The sequence below is a fragment of the Lathyrus oleraceus genome, chromosome 7 (assembly GCF_024323335.1).
Source record: "Lathyrus oleraceus cultivar Zhongwan6 chromosome 7, CAAS_Psat_ZW6_1.0, whole genome shotgun sequence".
Classification (NCBI taxonomy): Eukaryota; Viridiplantae; Streptophyta; class Magnoliopsida; order Fabales; family Fabaceae; genus Lathyrus; species Lathyrus oleraceus.
In genome coordinates, this window is record NC_066585.1 from 546,693,811 (window position 1) to 546,716,150 (window position 22,340).

The 22,340-nt window shown below is 34.7% G+C and overlaps 1 protein-coding gene across 1 annotated transcript; it reads left to right on the top strand.

The window, feature by feature from the left end:
- The first annotated feature begins 20,254 nt into the window (after nucleotides 1-20,254).
- Nucleotides 20,255-20,972, top strand: LOC127104937 (uncharacterized). Its single transcript, XM_051042076.1, has 2 exons — nucleotides 20,255-20,264; nucleotides 20,368-20,972. Exons 1-2 carry the CDS (start codon nucleotides 20,255-20,257, stop codon nucleotides 20,970-20,972), a joined length of 615 nt encoding a protein of 204 aa, XP_050898033.1.
- Nucleotides 20,973-22,340: the final 1,368 nt, after the last annotated feature.

The window sequence follows — 22,340 nt, forward strand, 5'->3', positions numbered from 1 at the left end:
GCCGATCGCCACGTCCTAAAACCTAGTGTTACGACCGTAACACATAGTGTGACGGACGTCACACATTCCATCCTATATTTTAGGCTTTACGTGCGTAACGGAGTGGACGGTTGCCCCTAAATTCTCTCATGCACTCGTAGACGTTTTGAACCACACTGAAGACCCATTCTAGGAAACGGTTATTTTTGGGAGGTGGATATAAATAAACCTCATAAAAGCCAATGGAAGCTCTCTTCTCCGTACAATTTTTCCAGCATTCTAATTTTTCAAGCAATTTATTTCTTCTTTTCTTTTCTAGTTTAATTTCCGAAGCATACAATTTATTTTCTCACGATAGTTTCTACACCGGAAATTATTGTGTAATTTTTACTGGATCTAACCTTACGTTAGATCATAGTATTTTATTTCCTTGTTTTTACTTTCCTATCTGATCGAGAATTGTGAAGAACAAATCCAACCGACTTGTGGTGGAGTGTTTGAGCACCGAAGCGTAGGAGATAGAACCACATATTTCTAATATTTTTCCAGGTTCATTAATTAATTGATTTATAATTTTAATTTACATATGCTTTGTTCCGCTGTTTATATATATTGTTTGTTTGATATGGCCGTATTTATGCATGATTATTGTTTATGCATGTTTATCATGTCTGACTAATTAATTTAGATATCGGTATGTAAAGTAAGCGGAATAAAGGAATCAAAATTGAGTTGGTTTAAATTTATTTCAGAATATAGTCACTCTTTTTCTGGTCTCAATTTACAAAGTTAATACCAAGGTTTTTGTACGAGAGTAAAAGACATAAAGAAGTTAAAATCAATAGAACGACGGTTTGAGCTTTTAACTGGACAGTGTAAATTGAACATTAACTTTAAATCAGGGCGAAAACAATTTTTAAGGTTAATTAAATTCTAATCATTTTCAAAAATCATTTTTAAAAGTTAAATGTGAGGACGAGAGTTAAGCATTTAAGTTTAATCATATAATCTAAGTCAACAGAGCGAGAGTTTGAGACGAGGGTGTTTAAACGGTTAGTATTTTCTCAAAAGGAGTTTTCATAGATTCTATTATTTTCAAAAGTGATTTTAGATTGAACGAAATAGTGAGAGCGTACGTTAAAATATAATGTCATAGTCTAATTCAACAGAGCGAGAGTTTGAGGAAAAGACTTTTAATTAATAGTGTCTAATGAAAAGACTTATTTTAAAATTAAGAAAAAGACCAACGAAGATTTGATTCCCTAATTACGACGAGCTACCTACTGATATCCATATTATTTGATGTTTTAGCTAGATCAAAATTTAGTTGTACTTTTCCCCCTAATCATTAAAGTATCAAACGCCTTAGCTTTACACAGTAACCCTAGAAAAACGGTAGATCGATTCATTAAGTCCCTGTGGGATCGATATCTTTTAAAACTACGCGATTAGACTGTACACTTGCAGTTAGTACCCCGATAGACTCATAAAGTCGCGATCATATATAGTCTAACTTGAGAGGGGGTGTCAAATATATTGGGCCTACTCCTTTTTTATTGGGCCTATTTTGTTATTTTGTTGGTCTAGGCCCTTAATTGTAGTAGCTGAATTTTGAAGTATTCACTACTTTGTATACAATTTTGTCCTGACTGTATTCAATGTAATAATTCTTTTCTTTTCATTGAGCTAATACTTCCATGGCGTTTATAGCATTAACAAAACCATGAGATATTTTTTATATGCGTCATTTGTTATACGTAACATTTATCTCATTTATAGTTTATGTGAAACATAATTACTTACACTTGAACCCAACAATCTTTAACCTTCTACATCTTATAATAAAATCCAATACCAAGATTTACTCAGAATCTTTTACTAAGCCAAATTAAGGTAAAGAGAAAGTAAAAAACAATTAGCACACAAGAACATAATGGGTAAACTTTAAAACATGAGGAAAAAGTCACAATCATTGTTAAATGACAAATAAAGAATAACACAATGTAAAAATTATCACAACACATTGACTACAATCAAACACCCGACGACCATAATACACCTACACTTTCCAAAAAATATTTAAATATATTTTATAATACTTTAACACAAGAGTATAAGATAAAAAAATCATATACAAACTTAAAGTGTTTTTGACTAGTACGTCTTATAACGTAGAACTAGAGTATTCTTATTTCTCCTCTTCCTTTGCAATACTAAGCAATATAAGACTTATTCAATATGAATTATTTTAACCAACACCAACAATGTCCACCTTAATTAAAAATAATACATCCATTTTCATTGATTGTGTAAACAATTGTAATTCGAAGATATATCATAGTCGATCATAAATAGTATACTTCAATTGAAGATAAACCACTTCAAGAATTTTCAAATTGTTTTTACTAACAATCTAATTTCAAAAGAACTATTGATGACATTTTCTCACATCCTATTTTTAGATTATGAATTATCGTGAAAAACACCTATCCATGCCAAAATCGTCCTAACCTGACAACTTCTATGGTGTTTTATTGGGAAAATTACGATGATAAAATCAGAAGAGGGTTAACACGTGAGAAATCAAAATAAAATGAGAATAAATTGAAAACTAAGCAACAAACCATCATATACCCATATATCATAAATTTACTATTTGAGCATAAAAAATTAAAAATTAACATTTCAAGACATAATGTCGTGCCTAAAGTAGAGCGACATTATATTTGACCGCTATAATGTAAAAGCGACACTCAAAAGACAAGAACAACACTATATTTGGCTAATTGTATGATGAGTAAAAAAATTAGCATTATTTACGATCACATACTACCATGTATGATAAGTCACAAAATTGTGACGCCCCTATGGACAAGAATGACACGATTATGCGATTCCAAAACTTTTCTATATAATGTAAAATATGTTTAGTCATTAGAGTTTCAAATTTTCATGAAAAGGAAGGATTATTCTGAAGAAATGGAGAAGAGAAAATGCACAACATCATAAGTGATAACCTTTCTCTTTCTATTGTAACTTTCATGAATCCCTTAAGGATTAGTGGTTAGCTCCCTCATATTAGGCCCCCTTATGAATTTTCTCTCAATAATGTTAATTGTGTGACTCGTTTAGATTTTCTCTCTGCAATGATTCTATTCATATAACTATTCAATATTATTTTGTGTTTAATACTTTTTCCCTTCTACAAATTGGAAAATCAATTTAGATAGCAATGAGATATAACCGTAGATTTGTATATTGAAAATAAATAGCATTATGAGTCTGTTTATGAATTCTAAACATAGGCATAATTGGTCGTGACGAATGTATTTTACGTGTAATAAAACCTTTGTCAGTTGCAAATTTATCCCATGATTATTGGGGGATCATAGTCAAACAAAGTGGGTTATATGGAAATAAAATTGTTGGGTAATCATGTTTTGTAAAATAATTGTGATATAAGAAAATTGTTATATGTTCAAATAGTGATTAATCATATGAAAAGGAAAAAATATTCGATGGGGGGACTTGAGCGTTTACATCATAATATTTCTTAAGCCTTAGTTTATTTATCTAGTTTAATAGTTCCCTCATATTGTTGTCTTAGATTGTTGATCCTTTCAATATGGCAAAATCTGGAGATTGTACAGACTTATCTAATTTATGCTATTTTTATTTTAGTTTTACTTTTAATTTTTATTATTCTTGATACTACTGAAGGTGTCGGTTTGTTTAGTTTATGTGAAGTATTGGTTTGGAGAATTTTCAATTTGATCAAAAAATAGATAGGAGCACAAGCGAAATTCGAAGAGCTAAATGTGCAGCTAAAAAAAAGGAAGAGATGAAAATATATAATTCAAATTATAATTCTAGTTCTAGTGACTCTCCGTCAGGCTCATCGAGGGTCGACCCATCTAGATGACCTTTCGGAGCTTTTGGGTGACAAACATTTGAAGAAGAGACATCTTACGGGTTCCAATTGGTGAACCCCTATTTTTTTCGTATAGTTGTTGTGCTTATAGTTTTGAGGAATACTTAATTCAAAACGTGATTTGATAGTGTCATACGGTGAACTGACTTGGGGTATTTTGCTTTTTATCGCAATGTCGCGGATAGCAAGAGTCGCCACCGACTTTTCTTTTATCCAATAAGGAAAGGTGGAAAAGAACAGGAAAGACCTCAATAGATTTTGGGTTCGGGAGGTACATTATACAAAGGGAAGGTGTTAGCACCCTTTGTATCCATGGTTATCCATGGGCTCTTAATTGCTGGATCACTTATATCTTTGTCTGAAAAAGTGTTGGTGAATTGCTTAAAAATGTTTGAAAAAGAGTTTAACTTTGTAATGATTCTCGTATGAATGTATACAAAGTATTTATCTCGTTTGATTTTGAAAGCGGTTTAGAAAAGGTTTTGAAAAGAGAATTTAACTTTGTAATGATTCTTGTATGAATGTATACAAAGTGGTTATCTCGTTTAGTTTTGAAAGTTGTTTTAAAAAAACAGTTTGGAAATGTGTGAGGTGTAAAAAGTATTTTAGGTTATGATCCAGTAATTGAGAGTTATACCTTCCTAAGGTCGTTATGGGCATTTCCTATCCTTGTGAGGGTAAAACTGTCCTTACTATTGAGAAGTAAGTAATTTTACCCTTTGGATATTTAAGGGTCATCATAGGGTCATCGATAGGTCATTGAAGGCAACAGTTGTAAGGATACCTTAGCATTCGAAGGGACAATCATCATTTAACCGTAGGCTACACCGAAGGGTCATCGAGGGACAAAATCATATCTTCGAAGGCAACATCCGAGGGACCATGATTTATTTTATGATGATTTAATCGAAGGGTCTTTGCTAAGTGTATCCCTACATTCGCGGGACATGACCGTAATACCGTAATATCGTAGGGCAGCAAAGAGAGGTCCAAGATCACATATTTAAAGGTCATATTTTAAAGTCAATTAGGTGATTTAAGGTGAATCTCCACATCAAACTCAATACATAAAAATTAATACATTAAAATTAATACATTAAAATTAACACATCAAAATTAATTAAGCCATTTAGGGTGGGTCTCCACAAGGGTATCCCACAAATAAAGTGGAAGACCTAACGGCAATCTTTTCCTGGGACCTGTGAACCTTGGCAAAATTCAGCAAACGGGTTAGAATACCAAATCGGGGTGTAATCGAAGATTACACCGCAAAAGAAAATACAGCAGCATGAATGTCAGGCAAAACAGTGCATAATTAACATAGAATAGATCAGGTTATGCATAGAACATAACAAATATCAATGGCTGTCTCGTTCGCCTCTGCCTCGCCTAGCGAAGGCCTAGCGAACACTTCGCTACATGCTCGCTTAGCGATGTGCTAGCGAGCGGCTGCGGGTTTTGAATTTCAGAACAGTATGACTTCAACCTGCGGCATGGCTTATGGCATTCAACACATAATTACATGGTTCAGCATTCACAATATTCAGGCACACTTAAATTCACATGCAAAACCTCAAATATGTTTATGAATTTAATTATAATATCACATGCAAGTTAAGAACATAAAGCGGTATCACATGCAAATTAAGAAAATAAAGCGATAATAGTAATGCAAACCTGTTTGCAATCGAATTGTAACCTTGAGTTGGCCGATCGGATCGAATTGAGCGGAAGTGACCTTGCTGCCGCCGGCTTTTCCTTCAGGGTTTCCTTTAGGGTTTTCCGTCTGTGAGCGCTAGGGTTTGCTTCTCCTTTCCTCCTTTTTTGTCCTCCTTTTCATTACTGAAGTGCTGGTATTTATAATGCCCTTTTTCATGACCTAATGGGCTCAGAACGAAGCCCGAAATTTTTTGTTGTCTGTCAGCCTCGCTAGGCGAGCTGGTAGCGAACGTTTGCTTCGCTAGGCGAGCGTGTAGCGAACGTTCGCTAGGCGAGCGTGTAGCGAACGTAACGTTCGCTAGGCGAGCGTGTAGCGAACAGGCCAATTTGGGCCATTTTCTGGATTGGGCCATTCGTGAGCTGGGCCTTCGTTCCTTTGAGATCAGTGTCATAAAAATGATTCGGAATGCCTTGAAAAATGTCTTGAAATATTAATGGGCAAATTTTGGGGTATGACAGCTGCCCCTGTTCAATATTCTTGAACCGAGAGAGTAGAATGGTATGTGTCGTTCGCGGTCTGGAGGTGAAAGATTATTGAACACTAGAATGCCCCGAAAATTTGCGCTTGTCCATTAGTCTCGATGGGGAGGGGCTTAAAGATGCCATCCAGGTAGTTCGATGACGAGCTTCCGATTGCGTCGTACGTTAGACGATGTCTGAAGACATGAATGTCATGCTAGACCGTATAGTGAGTCATCCATCATGTTGTTGACTTCGCTGGGGAGTCAGAGTATGCTATATACTGCTGGGGATAAGGGATCAGAATGGATCGTATATTAGACCGTGTCTGAATACCAGAGTGAGTTATTCATTAGGCGGATGACTTTGTTGGGGATGAAAGATCAGAATGGATCGTACGCTAGATCGTATCTGAGTTGCAGAATGAGCCGTACGTTAGGCTGAATCTGCTGAAAAGGGAGTAGTCGTATACTAGACTACTATTCAGAAATGTACCTGTCCGAAGGTAGCATCTGAGGGGATGAAGGTCTAACTTGGTCGTACATTAAACCATATCCGAGCAGAGTGAGCCGTCCGTTGGGCTGAATCTGCTGAAAAGGGAGTAGTCGTATACTAGACTACCATTCAGAAATGTACCTGTCCGAAGGTAGCATCTGAGTAGGGGAGTAGCCGTATACTAGACTACCATTCAGAAATGTACCTGTCCGAAGGTAGCATCTGAGTAAGGGAGTAGCCGTATACTGGACTACCATTCAGAAATGTACCTGTCCGAAGGTAGCATCTGAGAAAGGGAGTAGCCGTATACTGGACTACCATTCAGAAATGTACCGTACACTAGGTAGCATCTGAGTAGGGGAGTAGCCGTATATTAGACTACCATTCAGAAATGTACCTGTCCGAAGGTAGCATCTGAGTAAGGGAGTAGCCGTATACTGGACTACCATTCAGAAATGTACCTGTCCGAAGGTAGCATCTGAGAAAGGGAGTAGTCGTATACTAGACTACCATTCAGAAATGTACCTGTCCGAAGGTAGCATCTGAGCAAGGGAGTAGCCGTATACTGGACTACCATTCAGAAATGTACCTGTCCGAAGGTAGCATCTGAGCAAGGGAGTAGCCGTATACTGGACTACCATTCAGAAATGTACCTGTCCGAAGGTAGCATCTGAGGATTTGACGGTCTAACTTGGTCGTACATTAGACTGTCACTGAGCAGAATCTGGTCTAACTTGATCGTACATTAGACTGTATCTGAGTGGTATTTGAAGATTTGAAGGTCTAACTTGGTCGTACATTAGACTGTCTTTGAGTTAAAGATCCAAATGGGTCTTATGATAGACTGTATTGGAGTTGCAGGATGAGCCGTCCATTAGGCTGAATCTGATGATAAAAGGGGGTAGTCGTACACTAGACTACACTTCAGAAATGTACCGTACACTAGGTAGTATCTGAGAAGATGAAGGTTTAACTTGGTTGTACATTAAACCATATCTGAGCAGAATGAGCCGTCCATTAGGCTAAATCTGATGATAAAAGGGGGTAGTCGTACACTAGACTACACTTCAGAAATGTACCGTACACTAGGTAGCATCTGAGGAGACGAATGTCTAACTGGGTCGTACATTAGACCGTATCAGAGCAGAATGAGCCGTTCATTAGGCTGAATCTGATGGTAAAAGGGGGTAGTCGTACACTAGACTACACTTCAGAAATGTACCGTACACTAGGTAGCATCTGAGAAGATGAAGGTTTAACTTGGTCGTACATTAAACCCATCTCTGAGCAGAATGAGCCGTCCATTAGGCTAAATCTGATGACAAAAGGGGGGTAGTCGTACACTAGACTACACTTCAGAAATGTACCGTACACTAGGTAGCATCTGAGGAGACGAATGTCTAACTGGGTCGTACATTAGACCGTATCAGAGCAGAATGAGCCGTTCATTAGGCTGAATCTGATGGTAAAAGGGGGTAGTCGTACACTAGACTACACTTCAGAAATGTACCGTACACTAGGTAGCATCTGAGAAGATGAAGGTTTAACTTGGTCGTACATTAAACCCATCTCTGAGCAGAATGAGCCGTCCATTAGGCTAAATCTGATGATAAAAGGGGGTAGTCGTACACTAGACTACACTTCAGAAATGTACCGTACACTAGGTAGCATCTGATAGTATTTGTATATGCTGAATTTGCAATAAATGTCTGGGATGGGCTTATAGATGCCATCGTTAGGAGGATGTCAGAATGAATGTTGTCATGGAGTGTATCTGAAAGATGTAGTTGAATCCTGAATGTAATTGATAAGGATGTCCGTCTGAATGGACCTTTGTTTTGACTATGTCAGGAGGATAATTGACCTGAAAAATAAAGTTAGCTTCATGCCATGTCATGATGCATGAGATGCAAATGTTGTATGCATGCGTATGCTGTGAAATGATGTAATGAGCGAATTATGCGTCTGGAATGAATGCGAACATTGTATGCATGTATATGTTATGAAATGATGTAATGTATATGATGCGGAATGAACATTGTATGTAGGTATGTGATGTGAAGTGATGTAATGAATGCACTATGTGTCTGAAACGTTCTTCCAGGGGACTCTACTGGGGAAACAAATCTCAGTCTTCGGGTCGGAGATACTTGTATTGATGACCCTGTCTCAGCTGGGGGATTTGATTTCTGTCTGATGGTAGAAACATTCGACAGAGCCTGGCTGGGGATAGAAGAGATGACCAATTCGTCTAGTGATGCCCATTTCTTCTGGGGAATAACTGGCTTAGCCGGGGAATAGAATTGGCAACAGATTCATTGGAAAGCCTGGTTAGACCTTCTCCTCGATCCTGAAATCCTGTAGTAATTGCTATTACTATTCTAGGCATGTATTTTTGGTAAACATTGATCATATTCAAATGCATATATCAGTTCAAGTTAAGTCAATGGACGTTTACGCAAACAAAACAGAGAAAGTAAAACAAAAGCATCTTTTTGGAAATAAAATTGTATTGATTTTGCAAGAGGGCCTATAAATAGGCAATTTGAGTACAAGGAGACAAAAATCCTAGTAAGAGGAAATTGTCAGGCAAACAAAGAGAAGCTATGAGGAAAAATCCTGTTGATTTTAACTCCACTACTGTCATTATGTCTTCAAGCATCTCATATCCTGCTGTCGGATAGAAGTGATTGGCTTGTTCAGTCCCTTGAACTTGGTTGAAGCAGACAGAGAATGAGGCATAGTCATACACTTTAATCCCTAATTTTTGCCTGGACCGCCTTTTCAGGTTTTCAGTCCACCGGGATACCCTTTTTTGCTCAAGCCGCCTTTTCAGGTTTTCGACTTGCCGGGTGTACGTCTTTATATGTTTATCCCTAATTTTTGCCCGAACCCTTTTGGTTCGCCGGGATGCCCTTACTTTTGCCTAGGTACGTCGACCTAGCGGGTCTCTTTTATGCGTAGTATTTTCTTGACTATGTCTGCGTTCACGGGATGCGGGAACTCTTCGCCATCCATTGTAGCAAGCATCATGGCTCCACTAGAGAATACCTTCTTACTACAAATGGCCCTTCGTATGTGGGAGTCCATTTGCCCCTGGGATCACCTTGTGGTAGAATGATACGCTTGATCACCAAGTCGCCAAGTTGGTACACCTGTCTCTTGACCTTTTTGTTAAATGCTTGGGTCATGCGCTTCTGATATATCTACCTATGACAAACAGCCGCGAGCCTCTTCTCATCAATCAGATTGATCTGATCGAGTCGAGTTTGAATCCATTCATCCTCATCTAAGCCCGCATCTTTCACAATTCTTAGAGAGGGAATCTGAACTTCCACTGGTAAAACGGCTTCCATTCCATAGACTAAAGAGAAAGGGGTTGCCCCTGTCGAAGTGCGGTAACCATGAAGAGCAAAAGGTAACATCTCATGCCAGTCTTTGTATGTTACTGTTATATTCTGGATATTGTTAGCAGCCTCCACGACGTCGTTCGTCTTTGGCCGGTACGGAGAAGAGTTAGGGTGTTTTATTTTGAACTGTATGCAGAGTTCAGTTTAGTACCATTATCAGTGATAACTCTCTCAGGAGACAGCAGGTTTCTCAAATAGATATTTGATAGAATCCATCTTAGAAGTCAATAAAGTGGTATGATTCAACATATACTGTCTTAGTCGGCGAGCAGCCCAAGCCAAAGCGCAACAAGCTTTCTCGAGCTGTGAGTATCTTGTTTCACAGTCGGTACCTTTTGCTAAGGCAGTGTATGACATGCTCTTTTCGACCAGACTCGTCATGTTGCCCCAGCACCCCCTATTGAATTTTCTAACACGGTCAAATACGTGATTAAAGGTCTTCCTTCAACAGGTGGCATCGGAACTGGAGGTTCTTGGAGATATTTCCTGATTTTGTTATTCATCATTCCATACCATCTCTTGATTTTTCCTTTTTAGTAATTTGAAGATGGGTTTGCAGGTAGCAGTCAAGTGTGGAATGAATCGGGCAATGTAATTCGAGTGTCCCAAGAAACCTCTGACTTCTTTCTTGTCTATTTCAGTACCCAGATTTACAATTTCGATTGATTCCTCATGCGGCTGTATGGTCTTTTCTTCTTGCAGTAGTCGGGCAAGTTCTCCAGGGACTTCACAACCTTCCTCCCTTCCATCCTTGGCTTGGTAGATCGGATTTTCAAAGTCATAATGAACAGTAGCAGAGTCATTACCAACAGGATCCAGAGTGGATATGGATCGGCAAATTGTTACGTGAGTGTGTGCAAGAAAACATAGCTTGTTTGAAAGATTACAGGAAAGATAAAGAGCGCAATATTTGAATGCAAAAAAGGTCCATTGATTTATTGAATATGAATATGCTTATGAAAATGACAAAACCCTTTGAAAAATTAGCTTACTGTGCCCCAGGTATAGACACAATGCTTTAAAACACTAAAATAGCAATAACAATTACTCCTGACTAAAGGAAATCGGGATAGTGTCTTCAGCCTTCCAATTATTGAGTCCGTCACCAATTGTTGGGAAAATCCAGCTATCCGAGTCATAATCGTTATCAGTATCTTCCACAGCATTGACAGTCTCGTCATGATTTGGCAGAGGAGCAGTGATGACATCAGGAGTCTCCGGAGGATCAGAGGTAGCCGCCTGTATTTTTCCACTTCGAATGCCGCTTTCAACATGTTCACCTGTTAATATAATTTCAGTGAAACCCAATGAGGAACTTCTCAATAGATGGCTGTAGAATGGGCCAGTCAGTGTGCTCATGAACATGTCCACTAATTCTCGATCAGTCATAGGGGGTTTGACTCTGCCAGCCAAGTCTCTCCATTTTTGAGCATATTCTTTGAAGCTTTCTTTAGATCCCATAGTCATATTCTGCACCTGTAGCCGGGTAGGCGCTAGTTCAGAGTTATACTGGCAGTGCTTGTAGAAAGCTGTCGCTAAATCAATCCAGGTGCGGATGTCAGAGCTCTCGAGCTGATAATACCATTCCAACTGTGTGCCAGACAGACTCTCTTGGAAGAAATGAATCCATAGTTTCCTATCAGTGGTATACGGCTGAATCTTTCTCACATAAGCTCTCAGATGCATCTGAGGACAAGATGCCCCATCGTATATAGTGAAAGTGGGGATCTTGAATTTGCGAGGAATGACCACATCGGAGACCAGTCCCAAGCTTTCGAAATCCAAATCGGGCGCCTTCTGGCCTTCCATAGCTAGCATACGTTCTTCTAGCAACTTGTACTTGCCATCTCTTGGAGAGCACTGTTCATTCTCATAATCTTCATTGTCGTCCTCAGGGTTGAAGAGAACATTCTCATCTTCTGAATCTGTCTCTGTTTCCTCTTCTTGATCCTTCAGAATTCTGATTTTGACTCCTGTGGCCTGTCCTTTAAGCCTTTTTCCCGGGTTGATGTAACTCACAGGTTTCTTGTCCTTTTTCTTCTCGAGCAAGAGAGCCTTCAGTTCTTCCTGCCCCTTGGATAAGTTCAAGATCATCTTCTGGAGTTGAGCATTCTGAGCATGGAGATCTTTGACAATTTGTTCGAGGTCCATTTTTCTGCTTGGAGGAAAACCGTGAGAACATTGATCCCTTTAGAGTACCTGTTATGCAATGTTATGTTATGCTATGCAATGTATGAAATGTTTTCAAGGACTTTTGGAATTTAACTTTACGTGAACCAACAAAAAAAGGAAACTTTTTTTTTTTTTTTTTTTTTTTTTTTTTTTTTTTACAAAACAGAGCAAAGTTAAATCCCTAAGTCCTCGAAGTGGTTAGTACAATGCATGATGTTATGATGTCATGGTGTCATGATGTTATAATGTTAAGTAAACAACAAGCACAAACAAGTCATACAACCATCATTCCTAGGTTTTAAGGCTTGCATGAGTTCCATAGGTAAGTACCCTCCCCACTGAAGTTTGGTTGGTTCAACCTGTCCTAGAATAGTAACCGGGTTCTAGAAGGATCTCAAATCATTGACCTTTCCTTAAGTCCACTTCAGTGCAACACCAAGTGGTTGACCAAAGCTTCCCTAAAGTCCAATCTCAAAGAGTGTAGTATCGAGTATCAACCAACCCCAGTCGGAACCGAAGCTAGTTATCTCACTACTTTCTAATGGCTAGGATGAGTCAATTAGGGTTCTAAAGGTCTGGTTAATGCTTTGACGACACCACGCGGAAGCCAAATTTTTCCTCAAGTAACATGAGGAACATCAGGACAACCAAAGTGTCACATTAACCGTAGCCATCATTTTAACCATTCCAGTATACGCCGGATAGTCGTGATGATCTATTGCTACTTACCTAAGGTACACTAGATCCGGGTGTAGGATCTTTCACTCAAGAATACCCAAGCAATCCCTTAAAAGTAAATCAGACAATTTTAAATAAGTGATCTTGTTTTTAAGGTAACCTCTCTTTGTAAGTCCCCAGCAGAGTCGCCAGTTCTGTCATACGGTGAACTGACTTGGGGTATTTTGCTTTTTATCGCAATGTCGCGGATAGCAAGAGTCGCCACCGACTTTTCTTTTATCCAATAAGGAAAGGTGGAAAAGAACAGGAAAGACCTCAATAGATTTTGGGTTCGGGAGGTACATTATACAAAGGGAAGGTGTTAGCACCCTTTGTATCCATGGTTATCCATGGGCTCTTAATTGCTGGATCACTTATATCTTTGTCTGAAAAAGTGTTGGTGAATTGCTTAAAAATGTTTGAAAAAGAGTTTAACTTTGTAATGATTCTCGTATGAATGTATACAAAGTATTTATCTCGTTTGATTTTGAAAGCGGTTTAGAAAAGGTTTTGAAAAGAGAATTTAACTTTGTAATGATTCTTGTATGAATGTATACAAAGTGGTTATCTCGTTTAGTTTTGAAAGTTGTTTAAAAAAATAGTTTGGAAATGTGTGAGGTGTAAAAAGTATTTTAGGTTATGATCCAGTAATTGAGAGTTATACCTTCCTAAGGTCGTTATGGGCATTTCCTATCCTTGTGAGGGTAAAACTGTCCTTACTATTGAGAAGTAAGTAATTTTACCCTTTGGATATTTAAGGGTCATCGTAGGGTCATCGATAGGTCATTGAAGGCAACAGTTGTAAGGATACCTTAGCATTCGAAGGGACAATCATCATTTAACCGTAGGCTACACCGAAGGGTCATCGAGGGACAAAATCATATCTTCGAAGGCAACATCCGAGGGACCATGATTTATTTTATGATGATTTAATCGAAGGGTCTTTGCTAAGTGTATCCCTACATTCGCGGGACATGACCGTAATACCGTAATATCGTAGGGCAGCAAAGAGAGGTCCAAGATCACATATTTAAAGGCCATATTTTAAAGTCAATTAGGTGATTTAAGGTGAATCTCCACATCAAACTCAATACATAAAAATTAATACATTAAAATTAACACATCAAAATTAATTAAGCCATTTAGGGTGGGTCTCCACAAGGGTATCCCACAAATAAAGTGGAAGACCTAACGGCAATCTTTTCCTGGGACCTGTGAACCTTGGCAAAATTCAGCAAACGGGTTAGAATACCAAATCGGGGTGTAATCGAAGATTACACCGCAAAAGAAAATACAGCAGCATGAATGTCAGGCAAAACAGTGCATAATTAACATAGAATAGATCAGGTTATGCATAGAACATAACAAATATCAATGGCTGTCCCGTTCGCCTCTGCCTCGCCTAGCGAAGGCCTAGCGAACACTTCGCTACATGCTCGCTTAGCGATGTGCTAGCGAGCGGCTGCGGGTTTTGAATTTCAGAACAGTATGACTTCAACCTGCGGCATGGCTTATGGCATTCAACACATAATTACATGGTTCAGCATTCACAATATTCAGGCACACTTAAATTCACATGCAAAACCTCAAATATGTTTATGAATTTAATTATAATATCACATGCAAGTTAAGAACATAAAGCGGTATCACATGCAAATTAAGAAAATAAAGCGATAATAGTAATGCAAACCTGTTTGCAATCGAATTGTAACCTTGAGTTGGCCGATCGGATCGAATTGAGCGGAAGTGACCTTGCTGCCGCCGGCTTTTCCTTCAGGGTTTCCTTTAGGGTTTTCCGTCTGTGAGCGCTAGGGTTTGCTTCTCCTTTCCTCCTTTTTTGTCCTCCTTTTCATTACTGAAGTGCTGGTATTTATAATGCCCTTTTTCATGACCTAATGGGCTCAGAACGAAGCCCGAAATTTTTTGTTGTCTGTCAGCCTCGCTAGGCGAGCTGGTAGCGAACGTTTGCTTCGCTAGGCGAGCGTGTAGCGAACGTTCGCTAGGCGAGCGTGTAGCGAACGTAACGTTCGCTAGGCGAGCGTGTAGCGAACAGGCCAATTTGGGCCATTTTCTGGATTGGGCCATTCGTGAGCTGGGCCTTCGTTCCTTTGAGATCAGTGTCATAAAAATGATTCGGAATGCCTTGAAAAATGTCTTGAAATATTAATGGGCAAATTTTGGGGTATGACAGATAGATCCCTTCGACTATCTAGAAAGTTTCAAAGAGACATGTATGTTTTGCAACCTAACTGAAATAACTTAAATTCAAAAGATACTTTTATTATTTGCATTAACGCTTATGGATAGAGAAAAATAATGGATAAAGACATTGCCAAGTGGAATGATAAATATTTGAGAGGATATTAAAACAATATTTCTAGAATATTATATTCAACCAACAAATATATAGACAAGATGGCAGACATCACTGAATTAGAAAAATGAGAGACTGAATCTCTCTACGACTATGGGAAAGTTATAAACAAATGAAAATGGGTCATTTTATACTTAAAATGCATTGTTATAAATCCATAATCGAATGAAATATCAATTTGACGCAATGGTCAAATAACTAACATATCTCAAAAAGGGATATCATCAAGTAAAACAGGTACAACAAGCTCTAATGTGCGATTACGGTCATTAAAATAACCAATGCAAATCATAAATATTCCAAGAAGAAGAAGCAATTGTCATAAAAAATTTGCAAAGAAATAGCCATTTATCGAGCACACACACTCCTACATTGAGAAACTACCAGAGTTTCAAATGGAGTGATAATCCACGACAAAGATCAAATCAAGGCTAACAATATCAAGGTCTTACCACTCTCGATAATGAAGAAGGTTGATGGAGAATCAAAGTTATGTCGTGTTTATCTTAATAAAGAAGAAGTTTGTTAGAGAAGCAAAGTCAACCAATATGATTTTGTTATTGCACAAAAAGGATCCATATCTATTTCACAAGAAATCTATAGGTTTGAATCATGATTCTGTCTAAATTATAATGAAAATATTTATGTTTGATTTGTTTAAGAAACATGGCAAGGAAATGCGCAGAAGCAATCATTGGTTCAACAGTCAAAATCAAATCAAGTTTTTTAACCACAAAGATTTTTAATAGTCAGCCTAGTATCAATGTTTTCTATTCTTGGATGAGTAAGTTTATGCCTTCCCTTATATTTTTTCTTTACTAAAGTATATTATACTTGATGTGGCTCAGGAGAATTATCTTAATCATTAACATATTATTATTCTTATCAAAATGCAAACCATCATAGGGATCTCTCACCACTATTTTCCATAATAACATGATTAAGATCAAATTGCTCCTTTCTATCATCAGACTGCTCTTTCTCAATCACCAAAGTCTCATTCAAATCATTAGTAGTCTCTTCTACTATTTCTTCTTCATTCAGAGAGTTTGCCCCCTACTACGGAAAACACATATAATGACGGATGTGAAACACATATAATGACGGTTTCACGCCCGTTGTTAGGTAGCATGTGATTGTATGTATGCAAATTTCCATAATAGGAGAGTGATTGTGGTTATAAGTTAGGTAGCACACTACTTATAACAATGGGTAAAGAAAATAACCATTGTGAAATAATTTATATGTCCTGGGTTCGAATCCCAACAATACCATTCTTGCACTTTATTATTCTAGATAGCATTCTACTTATAATAACACTTAAATTAAAAACCATTGTGATATTGTTTATTTTTTAATATATATTTTTCAATTTTATAGTATTCTCAAATTTTTAACCTGAATATTTCTGAATCGTATCAGACTAGAAACATCAATACATCCATTTTTGAATTGAATTAGACTAAAAATTATATTATATCAATGACACAATTTCATTAGGAACCAAAAATTATATATTACATCAAAATCAAAATGGCACAAAACAACCTAAAATATACACATCATTACATAAAATAGTACTATCTTGTTGTCTTGGTGTCTTATCTCTTGGTGTCTTGACTTTAAACACCTATAATTTCAAATAATAATAGTTGTTAGAAAATAACATCATTAGAAATTATAACATACAATAAATTATGAATGAAGAATATGAAATTATTACTTGTTAATTTTACCATATTTCTTCTTGATGATTGTTACGAATAATATGTACATCATCTCTATCAACTTCTTCATATGAAGTAGGCACTGGTAGAAGTTGTTGCATCAAGACATGACAATCATGAGATTTTAAGCCAATTAACTTGAGATCTTTCATTGATACAAGTTTCTTTATGTTTTAAGAGTAACATTGGGGAACTTTGATATCATGCAAGCACTTACAAAAACTTTTCTTTTCCTTTTTAGATAGAGTGTGACATGCCGGAGGCATATAAGATATTTTTCCTCTATCTTCTGGAGCCATTTGTTGTCGTATACCCTATCCATCATATCTAAACGAGAGTTCTTATTATGTTTATTCATGCCTAGAATTTTTAGAAGTGTTCCTATCAAACTATGACACATATTTTTCTCCACATACATCACATCAAAACAATGTCTTTCATCGAGTCTAGACCAATATGGAAGATCAAAGAACACCAGTCTATTTTTCCAAATATTTCTCTCAACGAGACCATCTTTATTCTTTTCAAAGACAACAGTAAGGTGTTCTTGTCATTGATAAACTTCATCGCCAGTTAAAGGTATAGGAGCGCTTTCAAGCTCCTGCTCTTCGTTAAAATCCTTCTGCAATCTACGATAAGGATGAGTGGGTTTTAGAAATTTCTGATGCCCAAGGTAAACGATCTTTTTTCCAAACTCAAGCTGATGAAAACAAGTATTAGATTCCACATAGGATACCCTTTATGTCCTTTGATACTATATCCAGCCAAATTACCATATACAGGAAAGTCATTAATTGTGCAAAATAACATTGCACACATCTTAAACTTTTTACCAGAATATGCATCATCAACATCAACACCTTTATCCCACAAAAGTTTTAAATCCTCAATTAATGGACTTAGATAAACATCTATGTCATTTCCTGGTTGTCTTGGTCCATAAATCATCATACTTAACATCATATACTTGCGCTTCATGCATAACCAATGAGATAGATTGTAAATCGTGAGAAGAACAAGCCACAAAGAATGGTTAGTACTCAAATTGGGGTTCATTCCATATGTGGAAAGCCCAAGCCTAAGGTTTCTTGGCTCAAGGCCAAAATCTAGAAACAATGAATCAATTTTCTTCCATTACAAAGAATCAGCTACATGGCGAATGTTTCCATCACATTTCTTTCATCTGCATGTCATCTAATATTCTTTGCGTCATTCATATTAGCAAAAAGTCTCTTTAACCTTAAAATTATTGGAAAGTACCATAACACTTTAATAGGAGGACGTTTCTTACTAACATTAGGTTAAAATGATATGTATAATATAATTTACTTTTATTTAAAAATAATTTTGGATAAAAAAATAGTTTAAATAATTTTTTTAATAAATATATTCTTTTGAAAACATGGATTTTATTTTATTTTTGAAAACTTAATTGATATTGATTATGATTTATTCTTAAATAATGTAAATCTATGCTACTATATGTCAAAATTAGCCTTTTAATTTTTTTAAAAAGTTTAAAATAATTCCTAATATTTTTTTTTATAATAAAAACTATTTTGGAAAATATAATTTGTTTTATTTTAAAATATCTTATAAAAGGGATCATACTAAAATCATTTGATTGTGGTATATACATGACAAAATAACTATAATCAAGTGCAAAAATAAATGTACAATTAAGTGTAATTGAAAATCAAATATAACTATCTTTTACTAATATTTAATCAATCAAATATATCTTTGATGTATTTATATAGTTATATGAATGATTAGAAATATATAAGTAAAATTATATATATATATATATATATATATATATATATATATATATATATATATATATATATATATATATATATATATATATATATATATATATATATATATATATATATATATATATATATATATATCAAAAACGTTTTTTAATATCTCATCAGTGATACTTTAATTTGTCTATTTGATTTTTTAAATCTATTTTTATATCTAAATAAAATACGCTAAATATTAAATTGTTGGAACATTTTTATTTTATCAATTTTTTTATCTAATTCCATCCCAATCATAAAGAAAATAAACACAAAAATAAAAATAAAAATAAAATAGTTTTCTAAGAATTACAAGCCCCAAAATTATTTTTAAAAAATCATGTGATAAATTCTAACAAATATATACTAAACATAAAAAAAAAGTGATAGTAAAATCACACGGCTCACCAAATCCGAATTATTAATTAAGCGTGTCAAAGGCACATGACGAGGACGAGCTTTGTTTTCACTATTCTCATACTTGAATTCCAATTAGATAATTATTCATTGTCCCAAACAAAAAACAAAGATATATAATTAAATTTAAAATTTGTCTCAAACAAATTCGAGTATTTACGCTCTATCCCATTTCCGCTTCGAAATTAAATTTTTAAATTAAAATAGTCAATTTTTCCAAACTCATATTTTAAACTCTAACAAATATTAAAAATTAGAAAATAAATAATTGTGAAAATTTTCTAACATATCTTTCAAATATTTAAATTAAAATAGTCAATATTTTCAAAAACTCGTATAATTTGTGCTAAACTCTAACAAACATTAAAAATTAATAAAAGAGGATTTTTCCCGTAAAACGTGGAGTGACTTCAAACAAATACTTACAAAAAGAGTTTTCTTACCATGTCTACATATTTTCATTGAGAAAAAAAATCTTAAATTCAATTAAAACTCTAATAAGATTAAAATAAAATAAAATAAAATGAAGGAGATTGATATTTTAAGTAATCAATTTAATTGTTGATTGATTTCATAATCAATCCTAAATCTAAATAAAACTAAATAAGATAAATAGAATAAAAAGAAATTGATTAATGCAATGGTAGTTAAATTTAATAGTCGATTGATTTCACAATCAATCCTAAATCTAATTAAAACTATAATAACATAAATAAATTAAATAGAAAGAGATTGATATAATGGTAATCAATTTAATTATTGATTGATTTCATAATCAATTTTACATCTTTTTCTTTTTTTCCTTCCATATGTGTTGCATCTTAAAACTCTATAAATACTTTACATGAATAGAAAAAACAACAAATAAAATAAGAGAAGTAGAAGTTAAACCGGTAAATTTTCCCCATATGTCTTTAAGTTTTATGTGTGTAGTTTGTAAAAATTCTTGTGATATAGTAAAGTTTTATTTCATATTATTCTAACTCATGCCACTTTTAACTTTCTTTTAGTTGCTGCTTTCTTGCTTTCTGATCATTACCAATATGGATACAGGTATTTTCTAATCTATACCATGCATACTTTTGTATGTTTACCCTTTTTTACTATCAAATGTATATATTTTTTCTGTTAATATTTTTATTGTCTATTATCATAGAATCTGCATCCTCCTCAATCCCTCAGAGGCCATTTTGGATACAATCACTTATAGCTTTTACTGGAATGGTCCTTCTTGCTGGCTTTTTTATATTGCTACTTCTCATCTTCCGTTTTCGCACAACCATGCCAGAGTTTGGAATCAACTCAGCTTCTATCAACTCACTCAAAATAAAAAGTTCAAGAATCACTGCGCAATGGAACATTACCCTCTTTGTCACAAACCACGACGGTTATCATAGTATTTCTTACGATGACATTTCTTTTAACATTAATTACAACAACCAGCAGTATCAAAGTCTTGTCTCCACCATTCCTTTGAAACCTTTTTCTCAAAGCAGCGGTTTCACAAATAGTATCATAGTTCAACAGAACATGGATGTCAAGAACGATGTGGCTACCGACATTGGCAGTAGCTCCTCCTCTAATGGAATTGTGAACTTTGAGGTTGGGTTGTCTGCTACTATCATGTTTAAGGATGTGTTCAATTTTCAAAAAGTTCGTACTATGAAGATTGTTTGTGAGCCTCTTAGCTTTAAATTGGAGGAAGATCATTTACAAAAATCGTCTAATTGGATTTTATTGTATGGTGTAGCATGCCATTAGGTCAAACTAAGTCATTCATTCATATTTATTATTAGCTTATTTATTACGTTATTAGGTATATGTTATTAATATTAATTCGGTTTGAAATGATTTAATTTTAGAGTTAATAATTAAGAATACATCATTGTGTGTTAATAATAAAATAATTTTGTTTTTATGTTTCGCCTTTACAAAATATATATCTTTCGTTGTCCACTTGTCTTGTTGAACTTTTTAAATATTTGAAAAATAAATTAAGAAATGCATAAAATAAATACGGAAGATAAAGTTATAAAAATACGTATAAAGTTTGCTTGTGATTGATTGTACTTTAAAAGATAAAGTGATTAACTTTTTTTAATTAAAACTGTTTTACACATTGGATATCATTTAATTTTTTAATTTTTAATTTATATTTTTTAACATAAATATAATCCTACAAATATTCTTAATCCATGCGGACTTCTACTAATTTATATTAAAGTTATTTTTTTTAAACAATAAATGTTTGTGTGTTAATATTAATTAAAATCTTTAGAAAATATTTGTATAAGTTGTTTTAAAATATAATAAATAAACAGTGACAATATATTTTTTTACATTTAATTTTTTTTAATATAATTTTAAATCTTTACTCTTAGTTGTAGATTTAATATTACTTTCATAATTATAATTATATAATGAGATATATTTTGAAATTACTATTAAAATTTTCATATTAATATTAATTAAAAAGATTTAAATTAATATTTAAAATTACAATAAATTAAATAAAAATAAGATATATATTGATATGTAAAATAAAATTGTGGAATCTTATATAATTCGTTAAAGTTGTACTATTAAAGTTAAAATTGAATAAGTTACTTATTTGGTTTAACAGGTCCTTCAAAAAATATTAAAATGAGTTATAACATTAAAAATATGGCTGTTTGTTTTAATTAAAAAAAATGCATTTCAAATTATTTTTTTTAAAACTGTTTTTTAAATTTTTTTTCTCGATTAAAAAATTAATTTTAAAATTCTATAACGTATACGTGCATTATTGAAAATTAAAACATAGTCAAAATTATAATTTTTTTCAAAAAATTGTATGTAACAATTTTTATGAAAACTCACTTCTAACTCCTGCGTACAAGACTTTACTCTTATCAACTCCTTCAATACTCGGTTTTTTTACCGAGATAACCCAGTTTTTTGAAAAAATTCTCAAAATACCCCACGTTTCAAAAAAAATTCCAAAGTACCCCACTTTTAGGAGGTGTCGCCAATTGGATTGGCGACTCCTCTTAAAACTTAAAGGGAGGCGCCAATTGGATTGGCTAGGGCAGATGCCTTAGCCAATCCAATTGGCGCCTATGTGTAATTTTTAAGAGGAGTCGCCAATTC